This window comes from Halichoeres trimaculatus, unplaced genomic scaffold (assembly GCF_033239565.1).
Source record: "Halichoeres trimaculatus isolate MK-OKI-2021-1 unplaced genomic scaffold, fHalTri1.1 fHalTri1_scaffold_7, whole genome shotgun sequence".
NCBI classification, from domain to species: Eukaryota; Metazoa; Chordata; class Actinopteri; order Labriformes; family Labridae; genus Halichoeres; species Halichoeres trimaculatus.
In genome coordinates, this window is record NW_027437185.1 from 15,201,904 (window position 1) to 15,215,192 (window position 13,289).

The 13,289-nt window shown below is 40.0% G+C and overlaps 1 protein-coding gene across 7 annotated transcripts; it reads right to left on the reverse strand.

Annotated features, from left to right (window-relative positions):
- Positions 1 to 22: 22 nt before the first annotated feature.
- On the reverse strand, positions 23 to 12,918 carry rnf44 (ring finger protein 44). 7 transcript variants are annotated; one of them, XM_074673533.1, is made up of 11 exons: positions 12,596 to 12,918; positions 9,595 to 9,729; positions 8,724 to 8,946; positions 8,470 to 8,637; positions 7,849 to 8,022; positions 7,555 to 7,716; positions 5,001 to 5,116; positions 4,667 to 4,754; positions 4,253 to 4,374; positions 4,070 to 4,169; positions 23 to 3,954 (listed from the first exon to the last, which is right to left on the reverse strand). In XM_074673533.1, the coding sequence occupies exons 2-11, from the start codon at positions 9,699 to 9,701 to the stop codon at positions 3,892 to 3,894; spliced, it is 1,323 nt and encodes a 440-aa protein (XP_074529634.1). In that variant the 5' UTR covers positions 9,702 to 9,729; positions 12,596 to 12,918; the 3' UTR covers positions 23 to 3,891. The 7 variants fall into 7 exon arrangements, with proteins under 7 accessions (XP_074529634.1, XP_074529637.1, XP_074529631.1 ...); XM_074673536.1 differs by having other exon boundaries at positions 8,518 to 8,637; positions 9,595 to 9,787; positions 12,596 to 12,917; XM_074673530.1 differs by having other exon boundaries at positions 9,595 to 9,787; positions 12,596 to 12,917.
- Between the last annotated feature and the right edge of the window lie 371 nt (positions 12,919 to 13,289).

Here is a 13,289-nt window from a genome sequence, read left to right on the forward strand (position 1 = left end):
AACTCAAATGAGACGATTGTGATATTGGTATACATCATACATTTATTAGAGAACAACCCTTTCAAATCAGCCACAACAATTAAAAAAAAATATGATTGCACTACTTGGTAAAGCATAACTAGCAACTTTCATTTAAAAAAAGTACAAATCTTAAAAATTTCAAACAGTATACAGATGTATATATAATACACTAACTAGTTATGTTAAATGCTACAAACAATATGATTCCAATGGAATGAAAAATTATAACATTAATAAGAACCGTTTCCTATATATAATATATATTAGTTGTTTTCTCCCCCCGCCCTCCAATACAAACATGGAAAAAATGAGGTAACTGTAAATGTGCAAGTACCAAAGCAAAATATCTGCCTAACACAGAACACATGCCCCTGGCTCTGTTGGCGGGTGGGTAGTCTGGTGTTCAGGCAAGGACCTCTAGAGGCCAGGGAGAGTAATAACAGTATACCACTATCCCACCACAGCAAAAGTCATTGGTAAACAATAAATGGCATCTACGGAGCAATCAATCACAAATCCTAAATAAATTTTAGCTGCTTATTGGAACACACTTTTGCACCACACAAGCTGTGAGATTACTCAATAACTCTTAACAGAAAGACTACAAGACTCTATTCTCAGTTGTCATTAAAAATTCTCATTACCTAGGTTTTAATGGGAGGTTCTCTTTTTATTTAATAGGGTAGCTGGATATTGTCAATTAATATTTACTCCAAAAATAACAGTGTTAACATTAACATGAATTAAGGTATCTATATTTGAACAATACATTTTAAGATATTGATACACTGAGAGCAAGAGCCTGATAGGCAGGTACAGTACTACACTGAAATAAGTATGACAACACTTTATTTTTTTATTCCCTTAAACTATATTGATCTTCACTGACATTGTTCAGGGGTATTAGTATAACATGCTTTAAGAATACATGGGATCCATGACAAACTATTGCATTCACGCAAGTGAGTTTTCATACCTAAAAGCAGAACACCTAGCACCTTTTCACTATGGCTTTTGATAACTACAGTAGTTTCAGAGCATGTAATTTTCAGTCGTTAGGGCAATAACAGTAACACAACGTATGTAAGAACTTCTGGATTCAAGACCAGTTTTTTTTTTTTCCTATAAAATGAAGTTAGCGCAATAAAATCTTGTAGTCATTCAGTTCTATTACAAATGTGTGCAGTACAATGCATGGCAGTTATCAGCTGAGCATTAAGATCCAAACCCCCAGAACCCAAAGCCAACTAGAGCTAAAAATCAGTTGGGATCTGGTTGACAAGCATGCATATTGTGCACCGTTAAATAGGTCCCCACCAGATTTAAAGATATCCTCCACTAGAACAAACTTGTTTTACTTTTTTTAAAGTCATGCAAAAACCTCTTAAGTCGATTTGGGAGTGAATTAGGTAGGATAGTGTGCACAGCAGCACGTTAAAAAAATGGGATCACAACCTCTATCTTTAACGTATGATTTGAGTTAGAGAACAAAAGTCAAACAGGTTTGAATAATACACTTGTAATGAGTAGCAGTGTACATTGCCTCTTTTCAGTGAATACTATTATATTTACTGATCTTTTTTTCTTGCATGCCTGTCTTTAAATGATGTAATATCTACCATTTCCAACATAACAGAATATTATAATTGATTACATTAAATTATTTATGGTCTGAGAAAAACGACCAAACTAAATTCAGATATACCCTTCCCATGGCATCCGATCCATTTGAAATGGACTGTTCTCCTTTATATTTTACATACTGAGAGGCCCTGAGTGTTTTTTTTAACTTACAATATATGCCAGCGAATAGATATGTACACATAGGTTAATTCTTCAAAGCTGTGGGTGTAACTTATTAAATGGCTTCTTTTTTTTCTCTTGTAGGTGGCACACACATCAAAGACTCACATTCACTTAAGAAAAAAGTAAAGAAATGGCAAGATCCCTTTACACATAAAAGCAAAGGTTACAACTGCCTGTTAGTGCTTACTGGGGCAGTGAAGAGACAAGAGTGACTCCAAAGCAAAAGTTCATTCGATGCGCTCTTCCCTCCCACCCCAAATGTTTCCTGTTTTTTTTTTTAATCTTTTTTTTAGTGAACACAAGCAGGGAACTAGAAGTCAAACAGTGTTTCTACACTACTGAACACTCCTGCTCTGTCATTTGAACCCCGACTGATCACTGCGGGACACTGACAGCTGGCGTAAAGTGGAGCGTCACCAGTGACTTCTACAAAGATTTTCAACATTCTTCTGTCTTCAAACGTTAATCTAAAAGCATTCACACTTAAGCTATACATACAGTTGCTCTTTTACAACACCATCACCATGGCCTAAGACGATGACCTGACCGAGTTACCAGAATATAACACATACCATACACAAACATAGTTAGTGCTCCAACTGTTTCCTTCAATGTATTTTCGCTAGAAGATAAAACCAATAAATAAACCTTTATTAAAAACGGCATACTTTTAAAACAAGTGGAAATGACAAAGTATTTTCAGGATTAGTAATAGGTTTGTGCTTGTCAAGGTCATAAGAAGGCAGATCTGAAATCTTGAACAGTATAGGCTATATTTGTATATTGGATTTGGCTCACAAAGAAAGAAATAAAAAGCCCCGTCTCCCTAAAAAGGGGAAGAAAGTTCATTGGAAACTTGTCACTCACTGCACATATTGCTTTCTGCACAGACCTCCAGAGCTCTATGGCATCAGCATAGCCTTCAGATGAGGACTCAAACGCAGTCACGGTGGAACCACATGCTAGTCTTCCCTCATGGTGCTTTCTGAATAAGCGAGCAGTTCTTTTAGTATGCTTCTTTGTCTCTTCTTTTTTTCATAAGATTTGATAAATTTGGTGGCAATGCTTGATTAAAATATTGCTAGTCTGAATCAACAGTTCATGCAAATCCTAGCATGCTGCCCTGTATCCAGTGGTTACACAATGCATTGGCTCTGTGAACAGGACAAACATACACACACAATATGCACACACGCGTACACACTTGTCAGAGGACCAATGCTGACATGGAGAGTGGGTGTAGCACTTGTGCAGTTATGTCAAATGACCTCAAAAAATGCAGTCCAATAATCAATGACTGCTTTAGTACAGATCTGTGATCCAGAGAGGATAATCTGGAGTTCAAGACACCCCACAGTTGCATGTCCCATCATTTGCAGTCCGTGTTCTTAGGCTCAACAGAATCTGCATTTAACCACAGCAAGTCACACTTTCACAATAGCATTGGCAAATCTAAAAACAAAGGGGTAGAACTGTTAAAATGATCAATACATTATTGCAGAACATACATTATTAACAAGTCACTTTGCCCAACACCTATACAAACATGCATCTATGATGGTCAGGCGTAGCCTCCAAACACAGATACCAATGTTGAAGTACTCCTATTATTTTCTGCTAATTGCACAAGGTGTCCAGCCTATCATCCTCCAGGCTCCCGACTCACCTCTTCCAATGCAGGACTCCTGCTAATCATGAACAGCTCAACCAAATCCACCAAATAAAAATGAAACCCTGTAAACAAAAGCAGCAAAAAATGCATCGTAGGGTAAATCTTTGGAATCTGCAACAAGGGGGCAGAAAGAGAACTGGCTGGCAATCCCAGACCTCTGGCTTTAGGCTGCAATAGGCAGTGGGTTTCATGAGACTCAGACAATGAAGCACAGCAGAGGTACAACAGGCTCCAGATACAATCCTGGATTGCTTATTATTTAGGAAGGGGCAGGAGGAGTGGGGTGGTAAGCTATATTTACTGGAGGACGCAGGTTGGGTGGCAGATGTCCCCAGTTTTCGGGACAGACTCTGGTGTATGCAGCGTTCAAGTTCAGCACTCAGAGACAGTTCTCACTCCACCTCCCGGTGAACGTCCGAGGCATCGGCTCGACAGATTGGACAAGTGCGATTGGTCTGGAGGTGAGGGGAAAGGTCACAGGCATCAATAATCTGTATCAACACTTTCTCATCAAACAACGAGAAAAAACTTTTCTTATGTTACATAAATCATAAAGTGCAAAAACCTTACCTTTAACCATTTATCCACACACTTGGCATGGAATTCGTGGTTACAAGGTAATACCCGAAGTAGCTGCCGACACTCAAAGTCACTAAAGCACACAACACACCTGAGGGGAGCAGAGAGAAGAGTTACTTGGATATTTTATGCAAGCATGATAGTTATTTTATTGACAAGGTGAGTGAGGCTCACAGCGTTTGTTCAGATAGATGATTCTCTGAGTTGAATCTGTAGGACGGAAGCTGCTCTATATCTGCTTTAGTGAGCCCACGTGGTTTTGCTTCACCCAGTCTCTCTGCCAGATTCAGTAATGCCTACACAGGAGGAGAGCAAGAACAAAGCTGGGAATTTAAAGGTCCCACATGACATGTACTTGCATTTGAGAATTACAAAATACTGTTTTTGATGGAAAATTCTAAAGGATCACAACTCATATGTCATAATAATTACAAAACTTTTTACACTTATATTTCTAAGGAGTAATGATGACAATACTTGTTAAAGACTAATACGATAGAGAATTGTTCAGCTGTAAGAGCTCAAAGCCTTATGTGTAAACTGTATATTCATAATTACAAATGGTATTTATCATCCCAGTAACCTAACCTCATAGTTCTCCATCTCCACATCATCCACATCCAAATCGAGACTGATAGCGGGGCCCACTGCTGTTGGTGGCACAGGAAGCATTGACCTGAACGGAGAGTGAAGCAAGCTGGTAAAGCACTGTGAGGCGACTACAACTTAACATCCATTATGTCTCGATTCTTCATAGCACAACTTCTAAAAAAGCAGAAATGTTAAAGTCACATTGAATCTTTTTAATAACTCACTCATCTGTAATCCCCTCACTCAGAACTGATTAAAACAGTAGTCAGGTATTTAACATCTGAGTTACATGCATGAGTAATTCTACTGTATGTTAACTGCAGATACTCACAGGAAGTAAGGGAGGAAGCCTGGGTAATAAGATGGAGGAGGAGGGGGAGGGGGGAGGGGTTGCTGCAACCGATATCTCTGTCCATTTACTCGCCGGGGCAGCATGTGGGGATATGGCTGTGGAAAGAATACAGTGAGCTTCATGAAATCACACAAAGCAAAATCTAGTGATCAGTTTGATCTAAATCTTTAGTCCAAAGATTTTTAAACTGTTGAAGCAGAACAGCTTACTGGCTGGCCATGAAAATGTGTAGCTGTATCAACAAAAAGGAATCTTGTAAAAACTTGTTTCTTTTAAGCAAGTTGTAATCTTGACATGGAAATGGAACGTTTGAGCCATGTTCTGATTTGTTGATCTTGATTTTTGAAAATCTAAAATCTTCAATTATTTTCAAAAACTGGATGTACAGGATAAAAGTAAGTTCTTTTTTAAACTCAGTATTTGTTTTGCCCCTTTTCCTAACAACTTCATTAATACGTTTCCACCAAGCACTCCAAAAACAGCCAGCCTTTTTTTCAGAAATGACCTTCTGTGGCTTTTCCTCTGTGGAGAACATCTAAGATCATCTTTGCTGCAAATCTCAAGTCAGCAGTCTTCCCATGATTGTGGTTTCATGGTCTAAACTGAACTAAATACACAGTATTTGCTCACAAGATGGAAACTCACTCCAACTAGAAATGAAATGATCAAAGATTTGAGTATTTTTACATTTTTCCCCTCTTTTTTGAGCTTTAGGACATTATTGTTACCTATATTAAATAAAAAAAACTGCTTAAAACATTTTGGTTTTGTTGCAATGAGTCCAAAATATATTTAATTTTCAGTTTCATAAACAGTTGAAAGAAATATCTGTTTTACAATACCAAGTTCTACTTTTCTTCTTATTCATTAAAATAAACCTGTGGTTCAACTCAGGGTTTCTGCAAGTTCACAATGACAAAACTAAAGCCCTTTAGGATATATTTTATGCCATGTTTAAAAGGGGGTTGAGGGCGTAGATGGAATAATATGTTGATTTAGTCTCTGCAACAACCCTTATCAGTTCCTGATAAAGAGAAATGAAGCTAATTGTTGGCAGGGGCAATATTGAAAATGCTGACTCAAGATGCGGGCTTTGAGCCTCCTCACTAACTGCTGTAGGGCACCTGTCAGGCAGATGAGCTCAACGGTGCCTTTAGCTGCGTTTCCACCAAGCAGTACGGGTCGGTTCAGTACGGTTTGGGACAGTAAAGTCTCATTCCGTTTGCGTTTCCACAGCAAACTGTGCCCTCTCGTGGTGGGTGGCGTGTAAGCCGCATGCCAGAGGCCACAGCTGGTAAACAATAGCGCGACGCCGTAGCAGCTTACCCCGCGATTAAATCCAACAAAGAAGAAAACGCGACACAGTAAACAAAGAGCACAGATGGAAGACATGCAGCATTTCGTCCTCTCTGTGATTTTCATGTAACTCTCTGTTACAAAGTGCCATCAAGCTTCGTTTCAGAGAAGTCTGTGTGCCGCCAGGAGAAATGCAGCCGCTGTCAGGGTGAGTGAGGATTCTTTTGACCAATCAACCGTCTGCAGTGTGTTGCTCCACCTCCCGAGAGCGGATCGGTTCAGTCTGGCACCCATACGAAAGGGTCCCAAAAAAGTGGGACGGCTCGTCTCGGTTTTTAGGGATCCGTCCCGGGATGAGTCTGTGGAAACGCAGCTAAAAGTGCACCGTACCGAGACGAACCGAACCGGACTGCTTGGTGGAAACGCGGCTTTTGATTGCTCAAACTCATGATCTTAGAATCTTCTGTACCGCTGAGTTTGATAGTACAATTAGCAAAACAGACCCAAACCATTTTTTGAACCAGGCTACAAGTAATAATTTGTTTTTTTCTGGCTTGGTGTGCCTGTGGTTTTTCTGCAGATAGTCTCAAAGGGAATCTCGAGGAACATTTAGTGCTTCTGCATTGCTGTTTTAAAACCACACATTGCACACTTAAATCATGCAGGTGTGGGGAAATCAGAAACACCATCAAGATGTTTTTATAACTCATTTCAACACCTCTACAACAACTGGCCAATGTTTTTAAAGCAGGGGACCAGAATTATTCAGAACAATAACTCATGTTGACTTTCATCAGCAGTTAACAGTATCACAGAAGTCCACCTAGCAAACCAAATCTACCATTTAAAATGCCTTGATAAGAAGTGGATAGTTAAATCTATGTTTATTTAAGCTATTACTTTACCTGACACTTGTCCATTATAAAACTACTAATTTACACTCTACTGTGGATTTCACGTGGTATTTTTTTCTAACACTTCTGCCTTTGACAAGCCAAAAGATCTGATCTCAGACTTATGTAACACAGTTTGAAAATTTAATATCCTCTTAGGTCCCTTCAAGAAACTAAATTCAGGTTTTAGAAGATCTCTTATGACTTGTATGCTCATTATTCTGGGTGTCCATGAACATGTGTGACACTCATGATAAAAAAAAAGGTTCAGAGTGGGACTTCTGATTTCACATGATGGGTAGTCAATAAAACAATCTCTTAAAATGCCTCAGAATCCAGCTCACCACTCCAAAGGGAAGCTCCTGATGCAGAGGCTCTTGAGGAAGATACTGTAAGGGCAGAGACGGAGGCAGCGCTGGTGGGTGATGAGATGGAGGGTAGGAGAAGGTCCCTATAGGGTGCTGGTCCCCTCTGAGGTCAACTTCATTCTCTACCCTCTGTAGAGGCTGGGAGGAAGAAAGCACAGGAAAGGTTTCGGTTTGATCCCACAGGTGCATGTAATTCCAGATACAGTCACTTTCCACCTTCACTGTACTATGTCTTCATTGACTGACACATGAATGCTGTGGCGTACTCACCATGCGTGGATGCTGAGGCTGTAAAGGGACAAACTGGCTCAGTGGAGTAAGGTGCGGCGGCTGGTGGGGGGGTACAGATGGGGTTGGGTGCAATACAAAATGTTCGCTGGAGATCAAGGGTGGGAAGGCTTGATAAGACACTGGCATATGCTGCATGGTACATGCCTGTATGAGCTGAGGACAAAAAGAAGAAGAGGAAAGGAAAGACAATTGTTTTTTTTTTCAGTCACTTTTTGTCAATCAGACTCAACACTTCATACAACCTCTGCTAAATCTGAGTACATTTGCTCCTTATATTTGCACTAAAAGCACATTGTAAGCATGTAGTGAAAAGAAGCAATGCATTACATAACACCACAGCATTCACAGTACTACCACAACACCACATTTACTAATATTTATAAGTCTGCTTGTTTTCAAAAATCAATCAAATGAAGAACTGCATCATTATTTAGTTATGCGACAGTTTTAAATGTTTGTGCTAACACAGACTAAAGCACAAACCCTGTTTAATAACAGCAGCAGCTCATTGGTTAGTCATGAAAAGTGAGAGTGCATGGCTGGTATGGTGTGCTACACAGATGCCACTATGACATTTGGGCTCTTCCTTTTCAAACTCACAGGAGGAGGAAGGCAGCAGAGCAGAGAGAGCTGTCCGCTGAACATTACCGAGCATGCTGGGAGCTGCTGAGTGTTGCACCCTGGAAGGGGCTGCCCGGTATGGATGGGAAATCCGTGGGTCGTCACCGTTGTAACAGTGTATGATATTGGAACTGATCCCTGGTGCATCTTTTAAGATGAAAAGATAAAATTACTGAACCATGTTTCTAAAACGTTCTAACTTGTTTATCCATCAAGGTGTTCCTGATCATTACCTGGTCATGTAGATCCACCATGATGGGACTCTGCTGTGGCAGGTGAGCAGCAGGGTGAAGCATGCGTGGTGCTGTGCTGGTGTGGCTGTATTGTCTGGACTCATCTAAAGGAACCTGTTGGTGGTGTTGGGAGAAAAGCAAATGATGGAAGTTCTCATCCTGGACCAGGGAACTGTGCAGAACAGGTCTGTCTCTTCTCCCCCACTGGCGTCTCACTTGTGGGCTGTAGGACAGTAGAGAAAAAAAATTAAAAGAAAATTTAAATTACTTCACATACAATTTTCATCAGACCCTAAAAAGCTAGATGTTTGTATTTTTCTGAAAATCAGCTCATGATTACATCAGTGTAAGTCCACAACTAGTTTTTCACATAACCCATCTAAAATGTTTTTTGAAGTTAAAGAAATAAATATTTTAAAGATCTAGCCATTGATAAACTTATTTAGTGATAACACTGCAAACTAACCTGTCTCAATGCCTGTTCAGTGCTTTTACTTTTTTCTGTCTGCCACCTACAAAACAGTTCAATATAAATCTGCACTAAACGCTTTTTCAAAGGATGTACAGCTGCAAAAAAAATCAAGCTGTTGCAGCATTCCTTTTGGTTTTGAATCTACACACACACATACACACAAAAATGTTTGGGTAAAAAAAGCACACCTTATATTTGTGTGTATGTTTAATGTATGTATTAACATAACACAACAAATAATTACATTGAGCTGCATTTTCACACACAAAGCTGACAGCTATTTGGTTAATGTTAAAAGCCAGAAAGCCTACAGTGGGAGGGGCCTTTATTCTGTCTTTAGGATAAAGAAACATCATTTTCAAAGAGGAATGTCAGAATAAGATGTACAGGAAGTCATACCTTCTCCTGAGGTGCACTGGGGCGTTGCAGGGCTCTCCAAGGAACCTCCTTGGGTTTAAGGGGGCTGTTGGTGGCAGCCTATTTACTGCTATTTCCCATGGTCGCATTGGTGACGTCGTGCAGACGAGTCACACTCTGGGAAAGGAAACGGTACAGTGGAGGCACTTGAATGTAGCCTCTGATTGTCTTAACCCTGCAAAAACACATCAATCGACAAATTCACAACCCTGTTTTAGCTACTCAAATCTGAAGCATACCCTCTGTATGTCAGTGAATACAATGTCTGTAGTTATCACAGAAAACCATGGTGATTTCCATGATGTCCACTGAAATGCTAATGCTCAATGTATAAAAAATGCACAATGATTTATGGACAACAATGTCTGAGGCAACTTAATTTTTATTGTTAAATTTGGCACTAAAAACCTCATTAACAGATCTCAGCAGAGTTTTGTATCTCTACTCCACAGACGTTAAATCATTTTTGTAGAGGCAAACACAAACATTGTTCGAATAAAATAATTCAATTCTGAATTTTATAACAGTTCAACTCAAATATATGCCATAATCAACCAAATGCCACCTTCAGTGAAGAAGACAAACATCACATATCAGCCAGAACCCTTTTTTATTTACAGCATAGACTAGAGTAAAATACTTAATGTTTTTTTTTCAGCAGGTAATGATGTATTCAGTGATGTTTGAGGGTAGTGCATTTAATGCGGCACATGCGGGGGCACAATAAATAGGGGTCGCTGTAGTCTGCCTGAACAAAAACATGAGAAGCCATGTGCTCAAAAGACAAAGCAACAACAAAAGATGTGGTAGACAAACGGGGCTGCATGCTATGATTTAATTTCAAAGGCCATTTCACCTGTTTACCGAGTCTTACGAGAAACGGTGAATGTCCTGCTTGTCTCACTAAAAATCTGACAAAGCATTAGCGTTGTTAAAAATTGGTTTGGGACCGATTCGACGCCCCTTGTTGAAGAAGAGCTGCTTACTTTAGCCAAGCTAAGCTAACGCTTTGTCCAAGTATAGCAGGGCTCGCCAGCTGCAGATAACAGCTCATCATAAGCTAGTTAGCCGACATGCTAATTCGTAGTTAAGACACCTGATCATTTATCACTGCATACATATTCTCCCTGTGTATCATGATAATACCACAGGTAGAGACCAGCATAGCATAGATAGGCTGCACTTAGCGAGTTGGCCAAGACACACAACACAGCTTACTTTTCTTTTTTGCTAGTTTGCTTCCTTGATGAGAGGAGATGGCAGGTGTTTCAGAAGCGGAAACGTAGCGTCCCATCAAGTTATTCTCGCATGTAACCCCCTGTGAGCGACCACCACCACCAGCGGACGTGTAAGTATCCAGAATAACCAAGATGCAGTCGTTTCCTACACCAGCTCTTTGACAATGTCGGACGGTGCTGCTAGTTGGTTGCTAATGCTAACCACGCTTCCAACTGCTGCATGGGGTATCCGTTACTCCAGAAACAGCATAACGGTCAGTCGGTTAACAGCAGCGCTCACCTGAACAGGGAATACCGTTAGGCGCGTGAAGGGAATACGTTAGCGAGTTAACGACAGATAACATTCCTTGGCGCGTGTACGTTCCTTGAAATGCATTGTTATGGCGAAACCCCGCCCCCTTGCCAGAGTGACCAATCAACGTGCAGCAAACACAGACATTAGACGTCCAGACAGTCTTTGCTACAGTGAATCAAAACAAGCAGTTCCTGTTGTTGTTTGCAGCTTACACGTTAATACAAAGCTCTTTGAGAGATTCAAGCGCATCAACAACAAAAAAGACACTGAGCTGTATGTCTGACCCTGATGATTGTCTCATTAAAGAATTGGCATGCCTCTTCTTTTTTACTGGTAAACTTTTTTTTTTTTTTTTTTAATTGGAGTTTATTTTTTGAACTACTATTTATAGTTTTATCTAAACCACGACGTAATACTACCATAACTCTAAAACTGTCTCTCTACCTATACAGTCTATGCTTTCCCCTTCAGCTGATAAGGAAATGTAAGTATCTGATTATCCACTGTCACAGATTTAGTATCATTCAAAACTAAACTGTAATGCATCTTCATCATATAACTATAAGCTTGAAACTTCTGAAAAACCATAACTGATTATAAGAACTTTTTACCTGTGATGCTGCTTTATTTCTGCTATTATCTTCACCTCATTTATCAAACCAATGACGGTCCAGCTGAATATTGAGTAAGTCAAAATAGTTTAGAAGGGTCTGACTCTTTACATACAACCCTTGTTTTCTATTTAACCATGGTCGACCTGAACATGTTTTTAAAACTCCTGTTTAAAGCATATTCGTGGTGAAATCTTTTAGAGATAAACTCACCAAACTAACATTTTAAATAACTTTGGAAAAGGTTTTTTCGTACAAAACCTGGCCTGGCTTACAGCTCCATGGTGGCCCACAGTCTGTTTCTACTCTTGCTGGAGGCCACCGTGTCCTACTGTACAGTAGACTAACCCGATTATGTAATATTGCACTTGCATGATAAAGTGAGGAGCACCCTTCATCTGCCAAAACACGAAATGATACAGTTGTGGTTGTGTACTTAGACGCATGCAGCAGTAAGATGTCTTATGATCTGCACACGAAAACTATCTTGCTAAATTGGGCCTTATAAGCTACCTATCAGGCCCAATTCATCCAGTGAGAGTAAATAAATAATATCTGTGCTTGTTTTGTTGCTCCCCTGTGAAGCATTCCAGTATAGTCTTCCGCATGCATCAAAAAGTATGCACCATTGAAAAGCAGAACAAGAAAAGCGGCAGTGGTTTGCAACATACTAAATGTAAACATTACAACATCGCTCTCGGTAGCAGCAAAACAAGGAGGGGCTGGAGGTTGAGCCGGATGACAACCTTAATAACCCGTCTATTCATCTCCCGTAAACACGCATCGCATATCTTCGAAAATCACCCAAGACAAACCAATAACAAGAAGAGTGTGGTTACCTGATTGTTAATATGCAAACATCTAAACACTGATATATTCCTTGTAATGTTCACATCTCGTTAGGCTAAGTGCGGCATCCAATGGTCAGCTGTTCCCGTGTGGAACATTCCGTGGATTTCACCACTGCTGTGAAAAAGGTGCTAAACATTACACTACCTTATAACACTCACACTTAAGCTACAAAATGTGCACAGCTGTGGTTTTGTAAAGCCGGAGTCTTTCCCATATTCGCTTCTTTGGGGATATAGAAAATGTAATCCAGCCCTCTGGTTGTTTTGAGTTTTTGCAGTTCCCTGTTACACCCCCCGTCTCTGCGTATTTGTTGAGCAGAGAGAACACGCCGTGCTGCCATTTTTACCGTAATTGATGAAAAAGATGTGTCAATCTGAAAGTATCGGGGTCGCGTAAAAAATAGTAGAAATAAATAAAAAAGTAGTCGTAGAAAGGAGACAATAAAAGAATCATAAGCTGTATCTGAGCACAAGTGTTAGCGTGCTGTACTCATTTACCTTCAACCTTTATTATGTTGCGACTTAAAATGAATAACGCCAGGGTGTACTTGCAATGTCAGAGGTTTAAATTGATACATGAGCTGATTGTGGTAGACGATTGAACTTTTCCTTTTCCTTTCCTTTCATGAAAATATGATGTTTTTCGGTTGGCGACAGAAATGTGCATAGTAACCTTGAGGTC